General features: G+C 48.8%; 9 protein-coding genes across 9 annotated transcripts; 4 read left to right on the top strand and 5 right to left on the bottom strand.

Annotated features, from left to right (window-relative positions):
* Positions 1 to 169: 169 nt before the first annotated feature.
* Positions 170 to 2,340, bottom strand: BT62DRAFT_932112 (uncharacterized protein). Its single transcript, XM_043186290.1, has 7 exons — positions 1,939 to 2,340; positions 1,832 to 1,885; positions 1,760 to 1,779; positions 1,627 to 1,702; positions 987 to 1,570; positions 757 to 928; positions 170 to 704 (listed from the first exon to the last, which is right to left on the bottom strand). Exons 1-7 carry the CDS (start codon positions 2,234 to 2,236, stop codon positions 445 to 447), a joined length of 1,464 nt encoding a protein of 487 aa, XP_043040168.1. The 5' UTR covers positions 2,237 to 2,340; the 3' UTR covers positions 170 to 444.
* Positions 2,341 to 2,835: 495 nt separating this feature from the next.
* Positions 2,836 to 4,816, bottom strand: BT62DRAFT_932111 (Diphosphomevalonate decarboxylase). The gene is made up of 5 exons (XM_043186289.1): positions 4,702 to 4,816; positions 4,514 to 4,642; positions 4,220 to 4,466; positions 3,155 to 4,172; positions 2,836 to 3,061 (listed from the first exon to the last, which is right to left on the bottom strand). Exons 2-4 carry the CDS (start codon positions 4,564 to 4,566, stop codon positions 3,258 to 3,260), a joined length of 1,215 nt encoding a protein of 404 aa, XP_043040167.1. The 5' UTR covers positions 4,567 to 4,642; positions 4,702 to 4,816; the 3' UTR covers positions 2,836 to 3,061; positions 3,155 to 3,257.
* A 4,370-nt stretch (positions 4,817 to 9,186) lies between these two features.
* BT62DRAFT_932109 (uncharacterized protein) lies at positions 9,187 to 10,788 on the top strand. Its single transcript, XM_043186288.1, has 2 exons — positions 9,187 to 10,012; positions 10,069 to 10,788. Exons 1-2 carry the CDS (start codon positions 9,461 to 9,463, stop codon positions 10,354 to 10,356), a joined length of 840 nt encoding a protein of 279 aa, XP_043040166.1. The 5' UTR covers positions 9,187 to 9,460; the 3' UTR covers positions 10,357 to 10,788.
* A 640-nt stretch (positions 10,789 to 11,428) lies between these two features.
* On the bottom strand, positions 11,429 to 13,060 carry BT62DRAFT_1076204 (uncharacterized protein; the record flags this gene model as incomplete). Its single annotated transcript, XM_043179192.1, has 8 exons — positions 11,429 to 11,493; positions 11,561 to 11,629; positions 11,699 to 11,862; positions 11,932 to 12,021; positions 12,073 to 12,120; positions 12,171 to 12,272; positions 12,755 to 12,869; positions 12,919 to 13,060. The coding sequence occupies 8 exons, from the start codon at positions 13,058 to 13,060 to the stop codon at positions 11,429 to 11,431; spliced, it is 795 nt and encodes a 264-aa protein (XP_043040165.1).
* A 1,467-nt stretch (positions 13,061 to 14,527) lies between these two features.
* Positions 14,528 to 15,663, top strand: BT62DRAFT_919905 (uncharacterized protein; the record flags this gene model as incomplete). Its single annotated transcript, XM_043184184.1, has 6 exons — positions 14,528 to 14,719; positions 14,770 to 14,794; positions 14,844 to 14,875; positions 14,934 to 14,974; positions 14,996 to 15,144; positions 15,206 to 15,663. 6 exons carry the CDS (start codon positions 14,528 to 14,530, stop codon positions 15,661 to 15,663), a joined length of 897 nt encoding a protein of 298 aa, XP_043040164.1.
* A 237-nt stretch (positions 15,664 to 15,900) lies between these two features.
* BT62DRAFT_932106 (uncharacterized protein) lies at positions 15,901 to 17,400 on the bottom strand. The gene is made up of 3 exons (XM_043186287.1): positions 17,098 to 17,400; positions 16,375 to 17,035; positions 15,901 to 16,318 (listed from the first exon to the last, which is right to left on the bottom strand). The coding sequence occupies exons 1-3, from the start codon at positions 17,360 to 17,362 to the stop codon at positions 16,180 to 16,182; spliced, it is 1,065 nt and encodes a 354-aa protein (XP_043040163.1). The 5' UTR covers positions 17,363 to 17,400; the 3' UTR covers positions 15,901 to 16,179.
* A 52-nt stretch (positions 17,401 to 17,452) lies between these two features.
* Positions 17,453 to 19,056, top strand: BT62DRAFT_1076201 (uncharacterized protein). The gene is made up of 2 exons (XM_043179191.1): positions 17,453 to 17,517; positions 17,565 to 19,056. The coding sequence occupies exons 1-2, from the start codon at positions 17,468 to 17,470 to the stop codon at positions 18,913 to 18,915; spliced, it is 1,401 nt and encodes a 466-aa protein (XP_043040162.1). The 5' UTR covers positions 17,453 to 17,467; the 3' UTR covers positions 18,916 to 19,056.
* Positions 19,057 to 20,717: 1,661 nt separating this feature from the next.
* Positions 20,718 to 22,269, bottom strand: BT62DRAFT_932105 (mitochondrial carrier with solute carrier repeats). The gene is made up of 7 exons (XM_043186286.1): positions 22,132 to 22,269; positions 22,045 to 22,080; positions 21,883 to 21,975; positions 21,618 to 21,834; positions 21,312 to 21,568; positions 21,088 to 21,257; positions 20,718 to 21,038 (listed from the first exon to the last, which is right to left on the bottom strand). Exons 1-7 carry the CDS (start codon positions 22,183 to 22,185, stop codon positions 20,969 to 20,971), a joined length of 897 nt encoding a protein of 298 aa, XP_043040161.1. The 5' UTR covers positions 22,186 to 22,269; the 3' UTR covers positions 20,718 to 20,968.
* An 84-nt stretch (positions 22,270 to 22,353) lies between these two features.
* BT62DRAFT_932104 (uncharacterized protein) lies at positions 22,354 to 24,263 on the top strand. The gene has a single exon (XM_043186285.1). The coding sequence runs from the start codon at positions 22,361 to 22,363 to the stop codon at positions 24,179 to 24,181; it is 1,821 nt and encodes a 606-aa protein (XP_043040160.1). The 5' UTR covers positions 22,354 to 22,360; the 3' UTR covers positions 24,182 to 24,263.
* The last annotated feature ends 69 nt before the right edge of the window (positions 24,264 to 24,332 follow it).

The raw sequence follows: 24,332 nt of genomic DNA, 5'->3' as shown, positions 1-24,332 counted from the left end.
AGAAGTCACAAGCAACGGTTTTAATGTTAGGTTATTCCAGCATCCTCACATTTCGTCACTTATATGCGAGATTAATTGAGATGATGTCGCTTAATTGATATCAGCTCACTCAAAATTATCAGGGGAAGACAAAGTCCTGGAACTACACATACCAGGTCGGCGCATAACAGTCCATGATAAATTAAATCGACCTGTACAGATAAAGAAAGGCCCGGCTGATACAACTATAAAACATATAAAATGCTGAGCTATCAATTTACGACAGTAGGAAAGTCGGAAGGGAATATATCCGCAACCGGTCTCGGCTTGGTCACATTTTGGATACTGTCTGAACCCCTATATACTTAATCCTAAATCTATGCGAAAAAAATACACAAAAAGCGATAAAACCATTATTAATAGTCCCATAAAAAACATAAATAATCACTGCATGCTCTATGAGTGTTAATGATTGTCCGCCCCGGCGTAGCCCCATTTCACCGTCCGAGTGACTCCGTTATTCCAGTCTTCGACTCGCTTACCGCTGACGAGACTTAATGTTGACCCGTCGGTGCCCACAAATCCGACAGCAAGACTATGGATCACGATGTCAATGATCGGACCATACCATTCTCCGTAGGTCTTGACAGTCCCTTCTTGTTCGTGGTCGACATATCCCCAGCCTAGGTAGTCGACCTCCTCCCAAAAATCCTCATCCTTTTCATCTGACGAAGTATACTCAGAAGGTTCCGAAGTCAAGGAGTCCTGAAAACGCACCTGTTGATATGATGATATGGATTACATCCAGACCAAGCTTCTCTCGCAGCTCTTCTTGAACTTCCTCTACGCGTCTCACAAATGCTGCAAGATCTGCATAGCATTCCTTGATAACCTCTGTTGCCCAACAGTTGCCTTTGAAATCTCCGTGCCGCACATGGACAGCGATAAACTGGGGTCCATTTATTATTAACACAATCATAGTTAAAAACCAAACAAAGCGAACTCACTGGCGGCAGTTGATTTGGAGCGACATCAAACACTCTCGCAGCATACTCCTTTCCCAATTTCTGCATATGGTCGGTGAACCTCAAGTGCTTCCCTACAGTCCTCCACGCCGGCGACCACGGACGAGTCCATTCAAATGAATCCGCCCCGGTACCGACATAATACAAGGTATCAAAACACGCCAAATGCCGGTCAGGGGGTCTCTTCTCGCCCTTGGGCGACACCTTTAGCAGTGGAAAAGTCTGGTCTCCGAACGCCGGTTGTACTGGATATATCAGAGATGCAAGGTTCCAAAAATTGGTGTGTCCCTCATCAAAATCTGACGAACGGTACATTTGATCGGGTACGCGTGTGTAGGATGCATCGAGAGCGAGGGCTCTGGCAAAGTTGTAGTCGGGACTAGCATCGTCCACATCGCGAGACCGCACGCTCCAGCATCCCAGCCCCTCCCATGATGCGGAAGGATCTCCCAGTTTCTTCAGAGGCGTCTTAATATCGGACCATTCAATAACAGGAAATTGAAGAACGTCACGGAGATGGGTGAGGTTGAACACATCTCCAAAAGCAATCACTCCAGCGTCATCAGCTAACAGTCGCCCTTTCAGACGCGGTAATAATACAGTGGCAATGATGCTCACTCACATATATGGTGGGACGGTGAAAATGGAGGGAGAACGGGGATTCTATCTGATATGAGCCCCAAGTAAATCAGATTGGTCTGGTGCACGGACATGCGCGTGAGCCTTCATACGAAGGACGCGAAATGAACACGCACCTGACCCATGAAAAGGTTCGCTAATGTGACGAGCTGAAAACGATGGCAATATGAACAATCCTGGCTACGCACTGAATCCTCCAAGACACCACGCTGTCAGGTAACTCTTATCTCTCAGCAGATTATCTGTATACGGATGCATGAAGCTCTAGAGGGCGCTGAGAAGTCATGTCACTCACCTCGAAAGTTGGTGCCTGGAGTTCCTCGCACATAATAGCTCGAGTCCCATGGCTTAAGTGTTGGCTTCGGTTCGACTGCAGAATATGATGTCGTTGTCGCATCTACTATGGTCGACTCCACCGCCAAGTCGTCATTTAAACATCTAGAGGGACAGACATCGTCTCTGGGCGCTTGTTCCAACTGTTGCTTGAAGACGCCCGTTTTCTTCAACAGATACAGCGAGATGTAAAGGAGAATTACTATCGAGATGGTATTCAGAATAAACACAGCAGGACCACTGAGGCGGCGGCGGGACATAACATAGCGGAATCTTATGCAAGGTCTTTTAGAGCACATAGAAGATGGGCACCAGCGCACAAGGGAGGTAGCATGCTTCTCCCGATTGGCTGTACACGAGGTATGATCGAGAAGAGATGATGGGAAAATTTGAATTTTCAATTATATGTTGATCCCCGTTCGGCTCGGGAGCGCCTCGGCAGAAGTCGGCGCGCTTTAAATAGCCAGATTGGGTACAATGCTGCGGTGCGGGTTATCGGCACCGACGGCATTTTTAAAGTCGGTAACCCCAAATAGGGAACTTCATGCTTAATGTTGCACGGAGCCGATGCATGGAAGTATATTATCTATCATTTCGGATCGAAAGAATCGGGGATTAAGCTATAGTGGTGAAGTGGTGTATTTACGCTGCACGAGGTCGATACATTCTCCGTGTCTGGATGTAGCACCATATAATTTGCCGCAGTCAGATTTTGGCGACATAGGCGGACAGTCCGAGAGCTCAGATATGCGAACCAACGTGTTTATGAATGAGGGTGATTTGTCCTAGAATTGTCCGTGAACATTCCACTTTGGACGTTCTACGTGTATTTCGTCTCAGTTCCCGCAAAAAAGTTCCGCGCAGGGACGGACCAAGCCTTTGTTGAAAATGGAGACTGACAGTATCGGAAGGATCAACAACTACCCAGCAAGACTAGCATCCATCAAACTGAAAATAGTAACGCAACAGTTCCGAATACCGCTGCCAACTTGGTAGTCTCAATACTTAGGGCGACATGACCTGCCAAGTAATCGAAGTACGATGAACGGACGGCCAGCGAGACTGGCAATGCACGTGCATTTCATCTGAAGCAAGAAGTTATCATTAACGGGAAGTGGATCAGTGAACATCGGAGGATCACCGCCAGTCTAGGACTGCCAGCAAAAATACTCGCACACCTTCTTGATCGGAATGACGGATCCGATAGCAGAAATAAAACTCTTGCTCTGTTTACATTTCTAAGGTCAATACAACTTTCCAATAAGATACCTACGAATGAAGTCATGCCAGCGTTTTTGGAATCCCATCAGGGCCAAGCAACGCTTCTTCTTCACCCAACACTCTCGGTCCATCGCCAACTTTCGTGTGAATGAGCCCCTTCACGGCTCCGATATCAAAAGACTTCGCCACCGCCTCATTGAATCCGTCCACGACGGCGCCTTGCACACCTTGCGTACCAAAGATCCCAAATACATCTTTGAAGGCCTCTCTTTGAGGGAAGTATTTGACAATCATCTGCACGATTTCCTTGACGTTCTCCTTTGGTGTATAAATAACCGCGTTCGGACCCGCATCATATGTATAAGCAGCCTTGACCTTCCCGGTCTTGAGTACTGCCACACGGTTATACTCCACGACCAGTGCGATGATAGCTTTGGAGACATCGTTCATGTAAAAGATCGGCGGCTCCGTGTCGAGAGCAACAGCATGAAACTGATTAGAATCGGCCATCGTGATCTTTGCGAACGTATCAAAGTCGCGCTCAAGGATAGCCTTGGAGATGTCTGCCATGCGTTGAGGGACGACATGCTTGATGCGATGCTGCAGGAGAGGAGAGGTCTCGACAGTGCGCTGCATGCCTGAAGTCGAGGAGGTGCCCTTCTTGTCATCGGAAACGACGCAAATAAGGGCATGAATATCGGGCCAGTGGGATTGGGGAGCGATTTGAATAGCGTAGGAGTCTTCACCGGTGGGGGAGGTCCCTTGTTCCCAGGCGACGTATCCGCCAAAGAGGGAGCGGCAGGCTGAACCGGAGCCTTGTCGGGCAATCAAGGATAGGGCAGAGGCGTCACAAGGGAGGGCGTAGAGGGTTGCGATGGAGGAGACGAGAGCAGCAAAGCCAGACGCTGAGGATGCCAGGCCGGCGGCAGTCGGGAAGTTGTTGAACGACGATATGTGGACGGGAAATGTCGATAGCTGGTACGATATCAATCAAACAGCTGTATGCAACGATCAGCACGTACTTTGGGTGCATCCGGATCCTTGTCTTCGACAAGTTCTTTTCGAAGGCGCTTCAGTTCAGCGATGCAAGTCGCCATTCTGCCGCCGTCCTTTATCAGCTCTTCCTTTCCATTTAGCCATAGTGTGTCCTTCTGGAACGATGGGTCTGCGCGCGACGTCGTCGTCGACCGAAGGTGGTCCTGGTCAAGTGTCACTGAGAGCGAAGAGTTGGTGGGTAGGATGAGTTTGGTGTCCCGTTTTCCCCAGTACCTTGACACGACATCAGAGCAAATCATGAAGAAAATAAGCCTACGCACTTTATACAAGCAATGTTGACGGGCGCAGAGGTAGTCGCTTGGTAGATGGCCATTGGGAGGTCGCGAGATGATGGTATGATACGATACCTTTATATTTTATCCGCTGAAGAGAGACCGGGGTAGCGCTGGCTGGGACAGGAGATTAAATCATGAAACACAGCGGTGGACTTGATCCATATAGGACATACCTCACAGTGCACCTCCGAGCGGGATCAGCGAAAGCCTGACCCATATCACAAAAAGAGACCGTGATGTGACTGCATGTGACAGCTTCGAAATTGTCTCAAAGTCAAGGGATCCTATCTGCCTCCTGTTTTTGTCTTGCTATACCAGAACTCAAAGGAAAACAATACATACACCATTCCTGTGTTGTCTGAAGCACGGTTGATGAGTATATCGCTGATTGGCTGCGTGCCGAGTTTGTCGGTGGTGAAAATCGCGGTGAAAATGTAACCTGAACCTGTGGACAGCTTCAGGAACAGAATAATACTTTCGAACGTGCAGTATCATCAAGTTATCACCCGTTCACCCATCCTCCCAATACTGGAACACTTTCACGTCAATCCAAACACAGTAGCACAGGATCAACACGATCGAACATGCAGTCTTCCAGTGTTTCATGGCACTATGCACAAACATACTGTCAGCCTGATGCACCACGAATTCGCCATGTCTGTCTTCTGGGTCCTCATGCCCTTACATCCCAGGAGCGGTTACCTAACGTGCGGGGGAGACCGTCTCCCCATAGACTTAAAGCTAGTATCAATACAAAAGAGCTTACCATAGAAGAAGTCGTCGTCATAACAAAGCCTTTTCGAAGCAGTATTCGTAAGTGTCGACCGGATATCAATGGTTCGCCTTGGTCTGGTTCAGTGAGTTTCGCAGAGACCTAAGTAGCGATTTATTTCTGTCACGATGAACGCAAAACATACCTAATCCATACGGAAGCTCGATGAAACCAAGCGTAGGTAGAAGAATGTCGTCACGTAACGCATAATTGCAGAGAAAGGCAAGCTGAATACCCCCAGGTATACGAAATGAGCCGTTGTGAGGTTCCCCCGTCCAACCCACATTCGTTGGGCAGATTCCTATGATATAGAAGAGCCAATACATTGGTAGACCTTAACTACCATCAGCCCGTTCGGCTTTGCGCAAGGTCCGAGGGAATTTTAAGGTAGTTTCCGGGTGAGACGACGTCGCAGAGCCTATTGACTTCGCCGGCTGACCCTCTTCTCTACGTTTAATCTGATGGTGACAGTGTCAACCTTCGAATAGACATATTCATCGCTCGTGAGAACGGTCGCATACCAGGATTCGATGCACTGAGAAGGTCGACAGACCCACCCACATCCATCATAAGCCGGGATCGGCGGAGATCTCGTAGAAGCAAAGCTCTTGTTAGATTCGTTAGACGTACGCTATTGCGTGAGCGAAGTCTGGACCGTGCCAAAAATCAACCCGATGCAAAAAAAAAAAGAAACACAGTTAGCCGACGTGATACTGATATTTCCGTGAGATGGGCAACGAGGTAATATAAGCTTACCGTGGGATGAGGACAACGCGAAATCAGACACCATACTCACGTAGGGGTAAGTCTGGTGTCAGTATCCTCGAATGAAAAGATTGGGGCAGATCATTCACCGAGCCCTTCAAAGAAGCGTGATATTTCCGTAAGATGGGCGGTAAAATGATTATCATTCGCTTATAAGCTGAGGGTCTTCTCCGGTGGACCTCGCGAGCCAGTTTTTTTGTGCAGGATTTTCTAGCATCAGAACTGGAACAAAGTCTGCTCATAGATTGTCCAGGCCAGGCCAGTACAATCTGTTGGATGGAACACAAAAATAATGCAATCAACGAGTAGCCAAAATTTCCGGTGGAATGAATACGGGTTGCAGACCTTGGGTCGAGCCCTAGTTCCTTCAAAGAAGTTCATCTATATCCCCATACGATGGGTGGCAAAGAAGTCTGACTTCCCCCCTGAGCATGTGAGCATCCCGCGAAGGTCTAGCAGAGGAAAATAAGCCATTGTATGATACGCGCCAAAACTCCCGGATCCAAGTACAGCCCTGAAAATGACGCACCTTCGTCAGCTGGGTGGCGAAAAAACTTTATCCACCAATTGAGTTCTGCATCTCCTGAAAAAAAGCCCTTCCAGGAAAAGCGATAATTTCAAAAAATTTTGAGCAGCGAAACTGAGATCGATTCATCTAGCAGGTGAACTGTTCTTGGACATACCCGATTCCCAGGCCGCTAGTAGAGTGGTCAGCTGAGTAGAAAGAAGACCGCCTCAAGTACGTGAACGGGCCTTTGACAAGATACAAACTGCTCAATGCATGACAGTGGTCGACCTGAAGTAGTTAACGCCCCTGGATTGTTCGGTCATGGACCTCAATCAGAGGGCTCGAACAACGTTCAGACGCCCCGCCAACAGAGATTTCGATTTCTGGACAGTAGAGCTTCAGAGACGTTCAATTTTTCGGCGCGTATATCCAACATCAGGACACGACATTGTCAACAGGCCGCATAGAAGATTACATAAAAGAGGTACTTAGTGTCGCTATGCCCAAGAATGGCGTTAGCATGACCTATTGGTGCCTACAAACGATGTCCATGTCTGGTACTCGCGCGGGTTTGCGCAAAAGTAGTAGCCAACTCCAACAGTTACTGCATCGTGAGACCAGATGTGTCGTCATAAGCTCGTAATACAGACCCTTGGTTAGCTATCTGTTCTTCACGTTTGTTCCCTGAAGAGATTCCATCTAGGGAATACGAATGAAAACATGAAGTTCACTGGATGACAGACGCCGCAAGAGCTTTGCCGCAAAACTTGCGCTGTTGTCGCAATTTTCCTTTAGCATCAAGAGTCCACTGAATTGGCCCGACAGATGGCTCTCCGATTCGGTATTTGTGGCGGGCTGCAGAAAAGATGCCAGAGTCAAAAAAAAAAGAAACAAAGTAGTGACCAAGTATGTACTAGCGCAGCGCCTCCGAGTCGGTTTTTTTGACCCTTACGCATATACCGTCACTATAAGTCCCCACGGGCCGAGGAGTGTCGAAATGTTTCCCATCAACAAAAAAAAAGATCAGCGTTCGAAGTTTGAGGTGTTCGCTGAGATCGCAGCTAGGGAGTAGGTTCGAAGGCCAGCACAGTACTCAGTCGAGCGGAAAATTCCGAGAGTAAATAGCCCTGCCTCCTTCGCGGTACGATCCACGAGGGATCATGATGGCTCCACTGGCAAACAACAGTAATATCCTATGTTGTTCTTGATGAATATCAACCAGGGGGGATGAGCCGCAATTGGCCGCCGGTTCCCACGAACGACTCCGGCCCGCTTGTCCGACATGCTCTCGACTATTCAGTTATCCCCCACGCCCACATGTTCGAGGTAGAGACACGTAAGAAAAAGCGTGTCTTCACGAGAAGAATGCATACGCTCACGGGGTATTTAACGCCACTACCAAAGTAGGATTCGGTCTCTTTATGTGGTATCCTGAACGCGCCCCCGTGGAAGTACTAGGAACGCCGTGTTCCGATTCCTTATCCGGGTTCTGTGGGTTTGTGATAAGATGTATGTATCGGCGTGGACGCCGAGGCTCAGGGTAATGCATGTAGATACTGATGCCCTCCATTCATTATGAAGAAGGTCAAAGCTCGGAGGCAGAACGTTTGAGAGACTCGGAGGCGTAATGGTTCCGTTTGCTAACATCGCTTGTGAGGAATACATTCGTAATATAGCCGTAGGAAGGACAATCATGCATATCGACTTTTCGAGCACCGGCTCTAATGCGTCCTTAATACCGGGCAAATACTAGGAGCGATGCCATAGTAAGTACTTCATGCTGGAGTAGAGAGCGCCACTAGAGACAGCGACTCTACTATGAGGGATTAGTGGCGAGAGAATTCGAACCTTGGGCTCGAGTCCCACAGCAAGTCGCTCTAAAAGCACCGAGACATATATGTCTCTCCCGTCACTGAGATAACAAGACAGACTCTTCTGAGAGTGAGCACAGGACACGCGCAATTATCCGGTGATATGGCTGAGAACATCCGGTAGGAGCGGCACCTGGGTCGACGCCACATAACGATTATGAATTGGTGAGACGAGTGGGTGACTGATGCGTTGTACCTTCATTATCTTGAAATTAAGAGGATCAACCAGTCCGCGTCCGAAGTGGACACAACCAGGGGGGTAACAAAAGGAAGACCTGTCAGAAGACTCGTTACAGAGAGGAAGGAAGCCCTCTCGGGAATGCCCTTTTGTACAAGGTGCTTAAATAAGAAATGGAACGAGTCGAGTCGGTGTGGCGACCGTCGATGAAATTGATTGTACACCCACATGTGATGAAATTGAAAAGCGAAGTGAAATTTTAGGTGGCGCAAGGGGGATAACTGCGAAAAGTGGTTACCGGTTACAAGTGAAGATAGGCGGCCACGGAAGTAAACGGGGAAAATCCAAAGATCGATCAAAATGATCGTAGGAGAGTCGGCTGGTCCGCATGGTGGAAAGAAAGTTCAGGCAGTAGCCGGTCGTTTGGGGGAAGTTCACGAACGGGAAACGCCAGAAGAACAAGGCCGCACAAGATCTGACAATTGCAATGACAGAAAGCGTTGATGGGTTCCAGGTATTTTACATCACCGGTGGCTCAAGCTGTGCCATGCCGCGTGGTGCTGCCTTGCCAGTACCTGCGCCATTGCCACCACGATGCCAAGGAATGTTCCTGGCAGTAGGGGGACAGAAGTACACCGGTCGCAGCATGGAAATTTCAGGAAAATAGCTGAAAAACCGGGGGATTAACGACGGCGAGGTGGGGAATGGTCGGAAGCAGGGACGCAAGGCGGGCGAAAGAGTGTGGCCGTGTTTGTTCTTGACAACCACGTTCCTTACCTGGCTTCTTTTTGTATTACTTTTTTCTTTCATTCCTACTCTAATAAGGCTTTGTTTTGCAATGCCTATTCAGCGCATCACTAGACGCACTCCCTTACGGAAATCGCTTTCTGACCTGCCCTCATCCACGTTCTTCAGTATGGCAGCACCCTCGTCGTCATTCTCCCTCATGTCGTCCTTGGCTACCAGGAAAAGTTGCTTCAGAACAACATTTCTTGCCCTTTTCGTGATCTGCTTCTTGTCTGCCTACATTTTTGTCTTTCAGCAGCGAGCACTCCAAGCACCGCTCGGCCTGAAGCGTCCCGAGCCAGTTGCTGATCAGATCGAAAAGGCCCTGGAGACGATACGGACGTCGACTAATGCTGCTACTCTTCGCAAGACCTATACCAACCAGCCGCAGCTGCGGCTGGACACGACACAGGAACTGGCTGCCGTCTCCAGCTTCCTAGCGAGTCTGCCCCAAAATGTCATTCCATCTTTCGTAGACCCTTCCTCGCCCATAGATCCCCAGCTTGTCGTCGACTTTGATCCCCAAAGTCCGCGAGTCTCTGATGAGATACAGAACATGATTGATGATGTCTGGACCCGGCATCCTGTTTTCCTCTACTCCAAGGTGAATTTCTTCATTTTTCGCTTCTCGCCTTTTTTGACTAACAGTCGTCTTCGCAGCTATACTCGCCCGTATCGCGTGAGATAAAGGCAATCTTGGCGGGCCTCCATCTGCATCCAGCTCCCATGATCATGGATGTCGATGTCCGTGAGGACAGCACCGTGCTTGAGCCTCTCCTCGAGAGGGTCCTATCCACAGATGATCTGCCCATTCTCTTGATCGCCGGTCATTACGTCGGGCCGATATCCAATATTCGTTCTCTGCATGAAAGTGGCGAGCTCAAAGAAATGATCAAAGCCGCCGGCGCTGTCATTGACGGTGCCAAGAGGAAGCACAAAAAATCATAGTGGCTTTGTTGTTTTCTCTTGGACATCTTTGGTCGCTCGTACCACTTTTGTCTATTTATGAACGTTCTACGCTATTCACGGACATTGCATGCCTCCATCAGTCATCCAATGGTGGCCTTCACGACACCCCATTTGCTGTGATAGACTCCATATTAAAAGTCTCTGCCATTCAATATTCAATCACTGTAAACTACATACCGTCTTTCCTCGTCATACCTTAGGCATATTCCCGATCTATCCATACACCTTGTCCTTGTTTTTGGTAGAACTAGTCTCCATTTCCTTTTTCCCTTCCAGTGTTATGTAGGTCGTATTCCATATTCAACGTACATAATATTGTACCTCTCCATCCATTGGCCCTTCATTAACAATGGATATCACCTTCTCTCCGACTGGACTCGGAGTTGTACTTAATTCCACACGTCTGTCTCTGAGGTTGCTTTAAGCCTATCTGAATGCGATACCGTCATCGTTGAACTATTATGTACTATGATCAATATGAAGGTGGAGGAACCGTCTTTCCGTATAGGTCGGTGAGTATATTCCTGCTTGCCCTATGCACGTCCGAATGTATCCAATGCGAGCTGTCAATCAGCACTAATCAGTTGAGATGGATGGATGGCTGAATGGCTGATCCGTTCGAGTTCTCAGCTGAAGGAATCAAACAGGAAGACCTGGAACTTCTCCTTCGACGCAGAAAGCATCGGAGAAGGATGACATCAAATGAATAAACGTGTAGTACATCGCACGAACACACGGATGCAGTGCATATGCCAAGGTGAAAGGCGCCGTTAAGACTGGATCCGCCACGGTTAAAAGATTAAAGTATGCAGTCGTGGGTACGGTCGTACTATGATTATCTTCTTATGTCCGGTACGTCCTCGCAGTGTAGAATAGCCGCTAAGCTACAGTGAATGGTGTCAGTCGATGGAATGTATTAGAGGCAGCCGGTCCGGCACCTTTCCGACCAGCAAGGAAAGCAACATCTACGTTGTTATTGAGGTACGCGGGTATGTGGAAGAATGAGCGTATCCTTATTGGTCATGCGAGCTCCACTGTTATAACGCAAGTGTCAAGGGTTGGGTGAGGGTAAAGGATAGGCGAGGGACAGCGTCCCCGTCGTAGACCGACAGGCGACTGATTCGCGGGTACGAGCTTAAAAGTCAGATGGATGAACGGCGCGCCGTCATTCATTGCAGGGCACCGGGAGCTGTGGGCTCGTGGGGAAGGGGAGTAAATATTTGTTTGTGGGGGTGAGATAAAAAAAGAAACCCTGTGTGCATGTACGTACGCGTGTAACGGGCGCGTTAGAAACACCGGCGGAGCAGCTATATTCAGCAACATGCGAAGGGTAGTTCGAGTCGAGCCTCTAGGTCCTCACGTCTCATGTCAGGACTCGCACGAATGGACCGGTAGTAGCGAGCGCTTCGATGCAGTCTACGGCTTGATGGATCATTTACGAGACATAGGCACCATCCGGTTTTAATGATTCCCATAGGAGGGTTACTGTGACCTTCACGGTAAACAATCAGACACGTGTCTGGTAAAAAAAAAATTTAGATGGGATGGACCTACATGGTCAATCGTACCCAAAGAAATGGAATGAGGTCAGTCCGGAGGCGACAAAGACGGACAGGTAAAGTGACCGAGACAGATTCCTTTAGACTATATGTGCTGAGCCCTGTTACTAGTTTGCCGGGCCGGGTCCAGATTTACACAGTCAACACACACGAAACAGAATCGGGAGATGGATGATGAGAACCTCTACACGAGATTTGAACGGCGTCGGTGCCAATTTTCTAGGAAATCTTTACGGCGTTGGGGAGGGCGAGACCTGAGTAATAAACACGTTGAGAATAGGATGGGAAGATGCCTGATTGTGTTCTGGACGTTCCGAGGCTCGGAAAAGTCCCTGTCTATGTAAAACACGAACGATAACTTAACCCCATGAATGGAGAAGTTTGGATGGTCTGATCCCTAGGGCTTGACATTTGGGCACAGTCCCCCTGAATAGATGTGGCGGTGGGACTATGGCCAGGGAATGAGGTTTTTGCGTCATGCTAAGTAGGCTAGGTCGTTGTGGTTTTGACTGCCGTTGTTGATAATCAATTTAGAGGGCGCTTAAATATGCAGGGTAGGAGAACTTGTGACCTGGGGGTGCGGTTACATTATTCCGAAATGTGCAGTGGATCCTTGGTGGTGCCTCAGAATCGAACGCCTGAAAGAAATTGCTAGCTTAGATTGAGAAAGTTTGATATTATGTGGAGATGCGTCAAGTGCAAAGTTGCGTAAGGATACATTAGGAGGGCTAGGCTCGAATTGAATTTTTTTAGCGAAATCTGTCACGGTGATTAGATTTGAATAAATTGAAAGATGGGAGTCCGCCCTTAGTTAGTACATCCCTGTGCCAATACCGCTTGTAGTAAAAAGAACTTGCGAGGGTTGGCGCGCGCCTGCCGGACCCGTAGTCGCTCTCCTCTCAGCTCTTGTTATTTCCTGGTTGAAATCCTCGCCTACGGCCGTGACACTGAGTCAAGAAAAAAAGAGATCGATTCGCTGTACCATTCGTTGGGTATTGGGCAAAAACAATCGGCACGAAAGTCGGAATATCGGAGATCCCGGCATCTTTCGGCAACTTCTTTGTAGTGCTTTGTCCCTCTGACACAAAGCTGTGCACCGCCCTTACGATTTTAGTAACCGACATTTTTTTTTTCCTAGGTCCCTTCGCATGTACATGTTCCCATACGGAAGGCGTGTGCTACGGTGCCGTGTTTCCCAAGCTAGGGAGATCTGATTTTAACGCGAGGGCATTGCCATGGGGTCCGGGACATCGGACTTTCAACGGTTATCACCTCCTTGATGGTGATTCGCGCGCAGAAATTACACCTTTTTAGGCATAACCAAGACCACTAATGTAGGTATTTCATCATTCTTTTCTTGTCTGGGCTATTGTATCTTGCAAGTCTGGAGAGCAAGCGTGTCTCCAACAGGCCCTCACGAACAATTGACGACTGACGACTCCGGATGCATTAACTATCTGTTTGGGTGATCCTTGCTCACACCGACAACAGTTACAGCTCTCAATCGTCCACGTCTACAGATTCTAGGTCCTTTCAATCTATATTTGAATTTTGATGCCCTCTTTATCAAGGCGCATCAATATGATCCTCCAAAGGCGATTTATTTCTGGCCAAGGTTCAAGTGCAAATTTGTGTGGAGCCCTCAGGCTCGAGATCATGAAGAACCCCAAATTACATCTTTCAATATGATGATACCTAACATTAACAGATTGCTTCGGACCGGCATCAGTATCGGTACGAATCTCCAGAATCTCGATGAGAGGCGGATTTTTATCGGTGCTAGGGGGAATAATCCCTGTTGTCAACGAGCCCAATCGTGCACTAAACCATTTTGATGGGACCAATATGTTCGACTAGGCTATGTTTTTTCATAGTCTCATCACTTGCATCCTACTCGGTTCAGTAACATTCCATATGGTCACTCCCCATGATCGCCGCCGTTGCAGAGGAAGAAGACCGGTCTGTGTGGCGATGGACGGCACGGCAAGACGCGGCTGCTGTGTTCTTTGCGTGCGTTGCCTCATTTCGACCGGGAGACACCGACTTTTTTCTTACTATATTGAAGATTATCGATCGCAGGCTTGTAATTCCACCCTGTCGGAGTACACATCTTAAGTGAAACTGATACGGCCCGAGTTACTGGATTTACGAAAGTCCAGTCTAGAATGTCTCTTCTCTAATCTCATCGCCTGACCTTGGTAAGTACATACTTACATGTACAGGCCCTGCTTCAACATGACTATTTCGTACACTTAGCTTCTGCTACACCTGCTTCTCATGTCGTTTGCCTGTCATTCCCAATAAAGGCATCCGGAGGTCAACATATCTCCCTTAATTGTCGTGCTGTGTTTGAATAATAAAGGTACGCAAATATCTTCCCGGAGTGTGATCCAATGATAACAGTCCTTAAAACTCTATTAGTGAACTTCGTTTAACATCAATGCTTTCGAGTCGGTGCCGTAAACGCGAACTCCATCTGTCATATGCCATTCGCGCACGGGGATTATGCTTTTCTGATAAAACAGTGCCCCACACAGAGAACACCCCTCATTATCCGCTGCCCTCCCTCCTCCCTCAACTACGTGCAGGCCATGTCTCAACGAGCCACCATCACAGGTCTACGCCTCCGCAGCCCTTCGGACGCGAGGGTCATCTTCCACGCTGTCCATCTGAAGATTCTGCCGATGGTCACCCGTCGGCTCGATAATGACGAGAGAAGCCTCATCCAGCCAGGATCCGTCTATGTCTGGGAAGAACGCGGCCCCAATGCTGAGCTCACTGGGGTGAGTGTCGCTCAATATTGCCATCAGTCCAAGGCTCATTAATGTCATAGACCGGAATAGAGAGATGGACTGACGGTTTGTAATTGAACGCCACCATGTCATCATCGCCTGACCATGCATCTAGGCATTCGATGGGGTCCGTCGCGCGTGCGCGAGGTACGTCGGCTAGTCGTGCGTGTCCGGCGCTCATGACTGATTTCTCTGTTTCACCCAGGGGTTTCTCTTCTATCAAGAGAAACAAGATGATCCCAATTTGTATGTCGTTAATGCCTATAGGCCATCCAATGTGTACGCTGTACCTCTTTGCCCCTTATCTTCCCGTGCATTAAGCTCGTCATTTAGGGATCCCGCCAAGATGATCTTAACAAAACAAACATACACCGTTTTCGTCGTCACGCCTGCCGGTAAAAGGAAATGGCACCTAAGTAAGCCCGTACAACATCTCTTCATTTAATCTCCTGTTGAATGATTATTATTCCTTTCCAGTCGCGTATTTCACCGATGCCTCTCTCGATCGGCTGAAAACAATCGATGACATACCTCAGCTGGCGACTTTAGCCGTCCCCCACGAGAAATACCAGACTGCACGCGCAGCAAAGGGGCGACCGGAGCACATATTTAATATGGCACAGTCCCACGGTGCATCATATCCACGTCTGGAATACGTTCCATACACGCCCAAACATATACCGCCGTCTCCGTCGCCATCGCCAATTGACATTTGTCCCACTGTTCTGCGATCCGTCTCGACATCCCCCGGTGCTAGACGCCAGAGTCCAAGCGCCACTCCCCCGCTATCGAAAGATACCCCCTCTCATCGCCACGCCACAATCCAATTCTCTCCCAGCTCGCTTCCGCCTCTAGAGTACCTGCGGAACCAACCCAGAGTGCGCCGTTTTCCTGGCGATGAAATGGCTCTTGCGAAACTCGCACACGGGCAATAATCGTCCACCGATTTAACGGAATTAAGTATTGATTTTCACACCTGATGACTTGGGTTGTATTACTAGTCTACTCGATTTTCATTCTTTCTGTAATTATTCTTTCATTCCCACCTATTATATTTAGTATTAACTCGATATCACTGTTGTTGTACTTATTCCACCACTTTGAAGACTTATGTTTACGACCAGTCTTTACGAGCAGTACGACACGATGTCTATAACGTAGCACAATGGGACCTTTTTGCTATTTTTTTTAAAAAAAAAACAACCTGGATAGAGCTTGAAATTGAGGCTTTGCACCCAGAGCTGTTTCGGAACGCGTGGATCCAGGTTACAACTTTGAATACCGGATATTCAAATTTCGTCGACTACATCGATAGCGAAGAAATTTAATTAATAAGACAGCAATAGGAAAAGGCCATTATAAGGGGATATATGTTGTTCGTACACGGTACGGGTCACCTTTACCCCTCTGCCGCGTGATCCATGAAGATTGCCTGTTCAGTGTATCCTCATTCAATCCTTCTTAGAGTTCACCGCGCCTCCCATCAGGGTACTTGGCAACTCCTGGTTCCCAACGTGGAACAGCAATGATACGGATCCGACGCATAGGAGAATAATGACGATGACCGTCCCTGCGAGCAAGACGAAGGGTCTAATGTCACGTCAAATGAGCGCCAGTTACCTAGAGAATGGAGAAACAAGTCTTACCCACTGACATCCCTCCTTTCACAGCTCTCACCGACCCAGGCCTGGGTCTTTACTTGGTTTCCCTCGCCAGTTGTTGTAACACCGCATGCACAGACAAAACATGTCTTTCCAGCTTTAGTCGCCTGAACACATTGTCCTCTCCCAGAACATGTGGAGGTTTCTTCGTTACAAACGTCTTCGGTAGCGAAGCACGTTGAAACGGAACCTATGGGTTCCTGGGGTGGGGCATGATCAGAGGGGAAAGGAATCTGCGACTGCAAAGGGCTTGATTGTCGCTTAGAGTATGAAAGAGTAGGTGGTGGAGTATAAGTCAGGATGGCGAGCTGTACGCGGTCCCGATCGAGGCCCCGTTCAAGGAAGGCACGGATTGTTGACGCAGCCTCTGCGAATTCTTCACAGGCAGAACCGTAGGTCTTCCGTAGAGCTGCCAGCCCTGAGAAGTCGAGAGCTGCAAATTCTGAATCTTCCGCCTCATCGAGGAAGGCTTTCAGGGAATCGATATTTTCGAAATGAGAAAGAGAAGGGCTGGCTTCGTATACTGAGGCATACGCGTGTCTGGCTCGATGAAGATAGGTTGATATGACGGAATACAGAGACGATATTGATACAGAAGAGGGAGTCGACAGCTTGAATGAAGGAGTTAATGAAGAAGGTAATATAGCTAAGAAAATGTGGTATACGTCAGTCCATTTCACAATACCAACTTGATACAGCTCAGCGCACCTTCCGCGTCATATTCTTCCATGGTCAGCAAGAGAATATTCTTCTTTCCCTTTCCGACGAATACCTCATCCTCATACAACGGTGCCGCCGAGTCTCTGAATGGTTCAAACAATTCAAGTCCTAAATGATGCGACAGAACAGAGCTTGCGTCAGAGGGCGACAATGAGGTCCTGAAGGTATTTCTTTGGGGGCTGAGGTATACTTTAACGCCCAGCGTTGGCTGCAGGACTGACAGCAACAGACTAAAGGAAAGGAGACCCAGCATTCTTGGGTGTCGAGGAGGGAAGAGAATATTTGGTGTTGTTTCACCGCGTGGCTCTCGCCTCCCCAATCAGGCAGCGTATCGAGTGGGGCTTGTTCTTCTACCACCATGAACACTATATTCTCTCTCGCCCAACACTTCTTATTCCCATTTAAATGGTATAGGCCTCCACCATTTTGCCCCCGTAATACTAAAGTCTCTCTAGTCTCTTCATGACCGCTCCTATAAGGACAAGTGATCAAGAGTACAGGAAACCTTTACCTCGATTGCCACCAGAAATGTGGCTGGAAATCTTTCAGTTTGCAACATATACGTATCACTCGATTGCCCCAATGGACCCATTTACTCAGAAACACATATCCAACAATGCCATGGGTCCTAATACGCCACTCCTTGCGCAACAGACGAAGCGAACCCTTGTCCTCGTCTGCCGATCTTGGAGGCAAATTGCAACCCAGATTTTATACCACCATGTTGCTGTATTGAGTCCCTCTAGAGCAACGATGATATTGCATGCCCTCCAGAAACACTCTTACGCGCTGGAGGTGACAAACGACAAGTCGTCCAAAGTACGAGTTCGCATATCGGAGTATGGCCGTTACGTGAGGCATTTGGAAATTCACACGCACTCCAGGAGAGCAGAAAGCGCGCGATACCTCGAAACACTCTTTCGCATTTTTCAATATTGCCCCAATCTTCGCATTCTTGATGGCACATGGAACCATCGTCTTCCTGTCGAGTTCATCACTGCGGTCGCCAGGCTGTATGGGGCAACGCTTCGTGAACTGCATTGGCAGGACCAGAAAGACATTAGTGTGGTTACGCCCACTGATTTGGCGTGCTTCCAAGCTCTACGTGTTATCGATTTGCGGGATTATTCAGGCTGTGACGCCAACGTTAGCAACGCCGAGAGGCCTACCCTTCCTCTCGTTGACCATCTTATTCTTTCTACGCGAACTACCAGCCTCACCGTTGCGACCGATTTGCAATTGCCTCGTCTTACTAAACTTACGCTAAGAACCCCAGCCACTGAGTCCGTCGCCTCTGATCGTGCGATAACCCACTTCCTCGATGTTCACGGTTCCCGTCTTACCGCCGTTGACCTCCCTTCTCCGTCACCGGATTCTGATCCTGATCCTGTTTCTGTGAGACAGGTCGCCCGAACGCTTGCCCACGTCAAACCTGCCTTGTTTCTCAAATCGGGTGTGTGCCCCAATCTTGATACCCTAACTTTCGCGGTTACGGCTCCTATCATCACCCTAGCCGACCCTCACCCCACTCTCCGAAGGATTGGCTTACGCGACGTACGAATGGATGGATTGTACCCGGGCAAGAACAGTAACACCAAGTTCCATCTGACATCATTCAACCGAAATACATTTCCCAATTTAGAGACGGTGAGGACAGTCGACTTCCTGGTGGAAGCGGAGACGGATACTATGGCTGAGGACATTTTCATCTGGTGGTCCGAGAGATTTGAGAGTGACGGTATTGATTTTCAAGACGGTCAAGGGATAGTATGGGCCTATGAAGAGGAGAGCGAGAGTGAAACATAGGCGCGAAGCCGGTGAGGATTTGATTATGATCAGTTATTTGTTTTTCTTTCAGCCAGAAATGTCATACTTACACTATATTCTACACTTTGCATTAGGATACCACTAGGAATATTACATTAAATTCGAATAACCGGTTAAATGGACAACGTGTACGATAATCAGTCAAGGGTCGCGGTCAAGCGATAATCAGCCCGACAAAATAAGGGGCAGGCACTATCATCAGGAAGTATCATGTACGTACGATCTGCGGAAGAATACTGACAAGCTAATCCCCTCGATTAAGAGCTAGCTACGCACTATTAGCTACCTCTGCCACACGGTGGCGAAGCTGCCTCGTGCTGCCTCTGTACCGACTGTCCCCCATAACTATAGGCGACGAAGAGAGATCAGGACATAATCTGTGTATGATGGTGGCGTCGTGACTGACCACCCCACCCGATCTCCGCCGGGGAAACGCGTCAACAAGTAGAAACCCCTTGCTACATTTCTGACCTTTCATTGTTAACTGCGACGGCTCTCGGTCCGCAAATAGCATCTCGGGTCCATTGAGAATGAGAAAGATTCCCGTGCCTCAAAATGTTTGTTTTTGGCAAGTGGGGATGATTTCAAGGGTACCATTCACGCCGCTTTAGGAAGATATTTCTGGGCTAGAGCCGCGGTCCTTCATCGCTTTCGATGCTAGGAGGAAATCTGGAAACGACCTGCTCATCGACATCAATTTGGACTCGGCATCTCTGAGCGAGAGACACGTAAGGTATCTAGGATACACATCCCTACCTCATAGCTTCCGTGCTGGGCGTCCTAAAGGAGGGTGTATTGATCAGATAAATGGGCACTCTTCAGATTTCCTTATAGGTGCAAGACATCTTAGTATCTGGAGATGACAGATCAACAGCTTTCCCCATGCGTTTGACAATAACATTGCCGCGAGAGCCTCAAAGAGCACGCCTAAAACGCATGTCAAGTTCAGCATGGAAGAAGACCGACGCGTGTGCCTCACCAAAATAAACCGGAGAGAAACAGGATTTCTTGAGTATCGGGGACCCAGTCGGGGTATCGCACATGCCCCGCTAGAACGGAAGGGCGGACGCAGTGCTCCCCCGAACCCCGAGCGCGCAGGAACTAGTACTGCCTATAAACGCCGACTACTGGAAGAACAACCATTAAGCGAGGCGTCATGCAGGCAAGTGGAAATAATATTTAAGGATCATCAAGGCGGCCAAACGAGCCATATCCCAGGAAAACCGCACGTCCGGTAAAAGCGTCTTCTCAGTCTTTGACAACTGAGGGTCAGAATATATTTTAAATATGTAGAGAAGACGGCGGCACATACCATGGCCCAAGCCACGCCTCCTGTGATCTTGAGATTATGATCGCGAGATGATCGACGGACGGCCTACCGAAATGATGATCTATCCTGTCACCGCAGTCTGTGCTGCCAAAAGTCGTGCACCAGACCTCCACGATGTTACAGAGTGATTCTTGGCAAAGGAATATTCTGCCGCAGACTGGTTCTCAGGTGGCTGAGATGGACGTCTGGTGACTGTGTTACCCAGTCCGTGAGTGAAAACGTGGAGCTCCCTCTTGGAAGAGCTTTCTCATGTTATCTCGAGCGTGTGCGCCAAGTTCCGGACTGAAGTTGTAGAGCACTCGAAGAACATCTGTCATTCACTGGGCATAGGCGACCTACCCGACAACACCTAGAAGGTTCGAGTGTCAGAAATATTAATATCTTGGACACAACCTGAGGACGTACGGCACTGACATGACTCACACGAGGGACACAGGAACATGGGTGAGCCGGTCTTCAAAGCGGTTACTTATCAAGGTGGACGCGCTGCGGACACGGTTACGCGCTGTCGGCTTGGGGAGTGGCGGTCTCAGATTGACTATGGAGAAGGGCGGCGCGTCAGGCACAATTTCCATATTGACCCTGGACTGAATCGCAATCTATGATTCACCAACGGCACTCTACAACCAGTACGTTCAAAACAATGACAGGACTCTAGAAGATCCAAGGGAAACTCTAACACGTATACGAACAGCAAATAAATTACGAAGGGTTCAAGAGGCGGTTGGCCATTTCGAACCCCAGAAATGTCGCACCATTTGCAAAGGGAGACCTACAGAGAGGTTAGAAACATTTCGCAGAGCACAAGCGATGTCACGAGCCTAATTAATGTGGGTCCCAAGCCTCGTGTGAATGCCCTGATCCCTTCCGTACGCCATATTGTGCGTACACAGTTAAGCGTTGATGAATACTTTTGACCAGTGGCGGGAGTGAAACCGTCTGTTTGCATCCGGGATTTTATCATGTCGATAGGATAGATGACAGCCCAAAGCTAGGAAGTAGGAGTAAGTACCCCAAAGAGCCTGCGCCACGATGTAATGCCTACCGCGTAACCTGCGGCAGCACCATACAGAACGGCGTTGGCTGGATTGATTTGGTCACGTTTGATACCCTTAGTGGCGATTTCGCGCTGAACGAGTTTCTCATACACAAGGAAATACATGCCATATCCAGTCGCTTCACGAAGAAGAGTGACAGCTTGACCCTTGTAGATTCCTTGTATTCCATGGGCAGAGTAAATCTTCTTGATCGCGTCCCAAGGCCCGAAATACAGCTTGTTTTTGTCCGGCTGTGTTTGTAAACCTGAAGAGGACATGATGCAAGGAACCTTTCAGTTGGGGAGATAACTTACGAATACGGATATGTTCGACAGGACCCGATACAACGCCGTTGGCCAATCCAGCAATGATACCAGATATAACAAGCTGGGATCCAGTCAAATTAGCACCACCGGCGCCGCCTATTCCTTTCAGAAGATTTTGTTCGGCATAGAATCGCTTCATATACTCGATAGCGCCGAATTGGATGGAAACGCACACCCCAATCCCCAGGAGTGGCGTAAGCGTACCCTACAATGGCATATTAACTCGACGGCACCGGTGATTAAAGTGGACTACCTTGTAAAACGCCAAAGGACCTTCATTTTTTAGAATGCCGCCTGCACAGTGCATCATTCCATTGTAGGTGCCTTTCGGCGCCGTTTGCATGCGCTGTGAGTATCCTTACATATCAGTCATTTTATTCTTTTGTCCCCGGATGGTGTAGCGACTGTGACTTACGACTTTCACAATGTCAAATGGCTGTCCCACCAAGACCTAGTCACGATCGAGTCATTTGTACCATCGGCAAGTTAAAGGTCGTCGTACCTGGGCAATTCCACCCGCTGTACCAGCAGTGAGATCCTTTATCGTCTTCAACATCGTGGTGGACCAGATCCAAGGGTAGGGAAGGGCACGACTTGAAGGTTATTGCGGTACTATCGCCATGGCTGTAAGTGTCAAAAAAACTATGGAGGCTCCGATTCAAGCATGTGCAAACAAAGGCGATTAGATAGCAAGTTTTGATCTGCGACCATGCGCAACTTATACCACCACTATGGCAGATATTGATAGCACAGAACCTCAGCTAGAGGATATAATGGACCCATTGGATGAGGATGGAGAGTGGGATGAGGATGAGAACTATGATGATGATGACCTCGATGGGGAGACAGAGGAAATGGCTCAGCGTCTGCGAGAGCAACTCATGGCTGATATTAACAGAGTCAATGCAGCTGCAGCTGCCGCGGGCCACACTCCTGACGTACCTTTGCCTGCGCCTCTACCTGCTTTTTCTCTATCTCGGAAGGAAGAGGCCATTCTCGGCACCATGAGATCAATCTTAGCATTTCTCGACAAAGATACGCTCGCACGCTCTACCCTGGAATCCACTGCCTTATCGGGAGTACAAGGGGATAATGTCTTTCGTATACTACAGGCAACAGTCACGAAAGGACGCGTTCCAAAGGAAATCGCAATGCCTCTTAACCACTCTCTGATGTCTCTCGCCCGGTCGGAGGCTTTGTTCGGAAAATTGCGCCATTCAGACGCTTCTTCTATTCAGCTCGACATAGGCAAACGGAAGCGAGCGGAGGAGGATGAAGGATCGCAGGTTGATGCTAGGCACCAGAAACGACCATTCGTCCAGTACGACCTGAATGCTCATGTAATCGAGGCCGTTGGCGTTGTCAGTCATGCCATAGCATCTTCTACCACGCCCACCCTTGAACCGGCTCTCATAGCTTCCGTCCAACTACAGCTCCATCACATATTCCTCTTTTCAGTAACATCAGCTCCACGCGGAGGAAATGGCATGAATGCCCTCCAGGAGATCGGCGGCTTGATTCAGGTGCTTGGAGTGCTCAGCGGTATCCAAATTGGTCAAAATTCACCTACCCAGTCCACTGGCTCTACGAGCTCTCAATTTCATGGCATCGGTACCGCCGTATATCCCTGTCCAGCATGTCCAAAGACATTTTCTCGGCTGTACAGTCTTCGCTCGCACCAGCGTATCCATGGTGTCGAGCGTCCTTTTAGATGCGAACACTGTCCCGCCTCATTTGCTCGTAACCACGACTTGAAACGGCACGTTAAATTGCACGACAAAAAGGCTTGGAAATGCTCCGGTTGCGATAAAATCTTCTCGCGTAGGGATGCAATTAAGCGACATCAAAATGTCAGCCGAAACCATGGTACCAAAGGCGAAGCGTGTATTGGGGCCTTGGTGATAGAGGTGGAAAACGAAGATGATGAAGACAGCGCCCGGGAGGAAAAACGAGCCAAATTATGGAACGGCATAGCCACTAGTCATTCTTCCGGAGCTGCTGGGGAAATGGAAGAGGGAGAGATTGAACCCCCCGTATTATCGGCGCTGCAAACGACAGTGCTGACCTTGCATCCGCTTTTACAGACGCACGTCTCCAATGCACTTGGAGCCAATGCATTGCAGACAACATCTCAGCCTATCGATGCCGCAGGTAGCCAAGCCACACTCGCGAGTGTCATTGCTCGAGCGCAACAGCAACATGGTGACTCGACCGCTCCGTCGGAAACCGCGAATCAATCGTCTGCTAAACCACCCACCATACCCTCTTCCACAACGACGCCTGCCTCTCCACCAGTCACTGTAAATGGGGACGGTGAAAATCCATCCACTACTGGCGCTCAGCCACATTCGCTCTCTATGTTCGGACTCTCAGATGCGCAAACTCAAATGCTAGAACAAGCAATCGCTGGAGCGGCCCTTGCAGCTCAGGCACAAGCAGAGGCAGAGGCAGCGCTAGAAGAAGACGACCACAAAGATTTTGATGATGACGGGGAATATGATGAAGATGATGGCGAAGACCTAGAACTCGTTTCCATTCCTCCGCCTCCTTGATTATCGGGCCTTCTACCATCGCCCTCGTGCAATTATATCTATGTACAAACTTTCATAATATCATAAATAACGCATTTCACGTTTCTGTTAGTGTCCAAAAGCAAGGACAAATATCTGGTGAATATCGAATGGAACATCGAGCGACAGAAGC

The sequence above is a fragment of the Guyanagaster necrorhizus genome (genome assembly GCF_019112545.1).
Source record: "Guyanagaster necrorhizus MCA 3950 unplaced genomic scaffold BT62scaffold_12, whole genome shotgun sequence".
Classification (NCBI taxonomy): Eukaryota; Fungi; Basidiomycota; class Agaricomycetes; order Agaricales; family Physalacriaceae; genus Guyanagaster; species Guyanagaster necrorhizus.
Note: the sequence above shows the minus strand (reverse complement) of the source record. Positions and strands in the feature narration are given on the sequence as shown.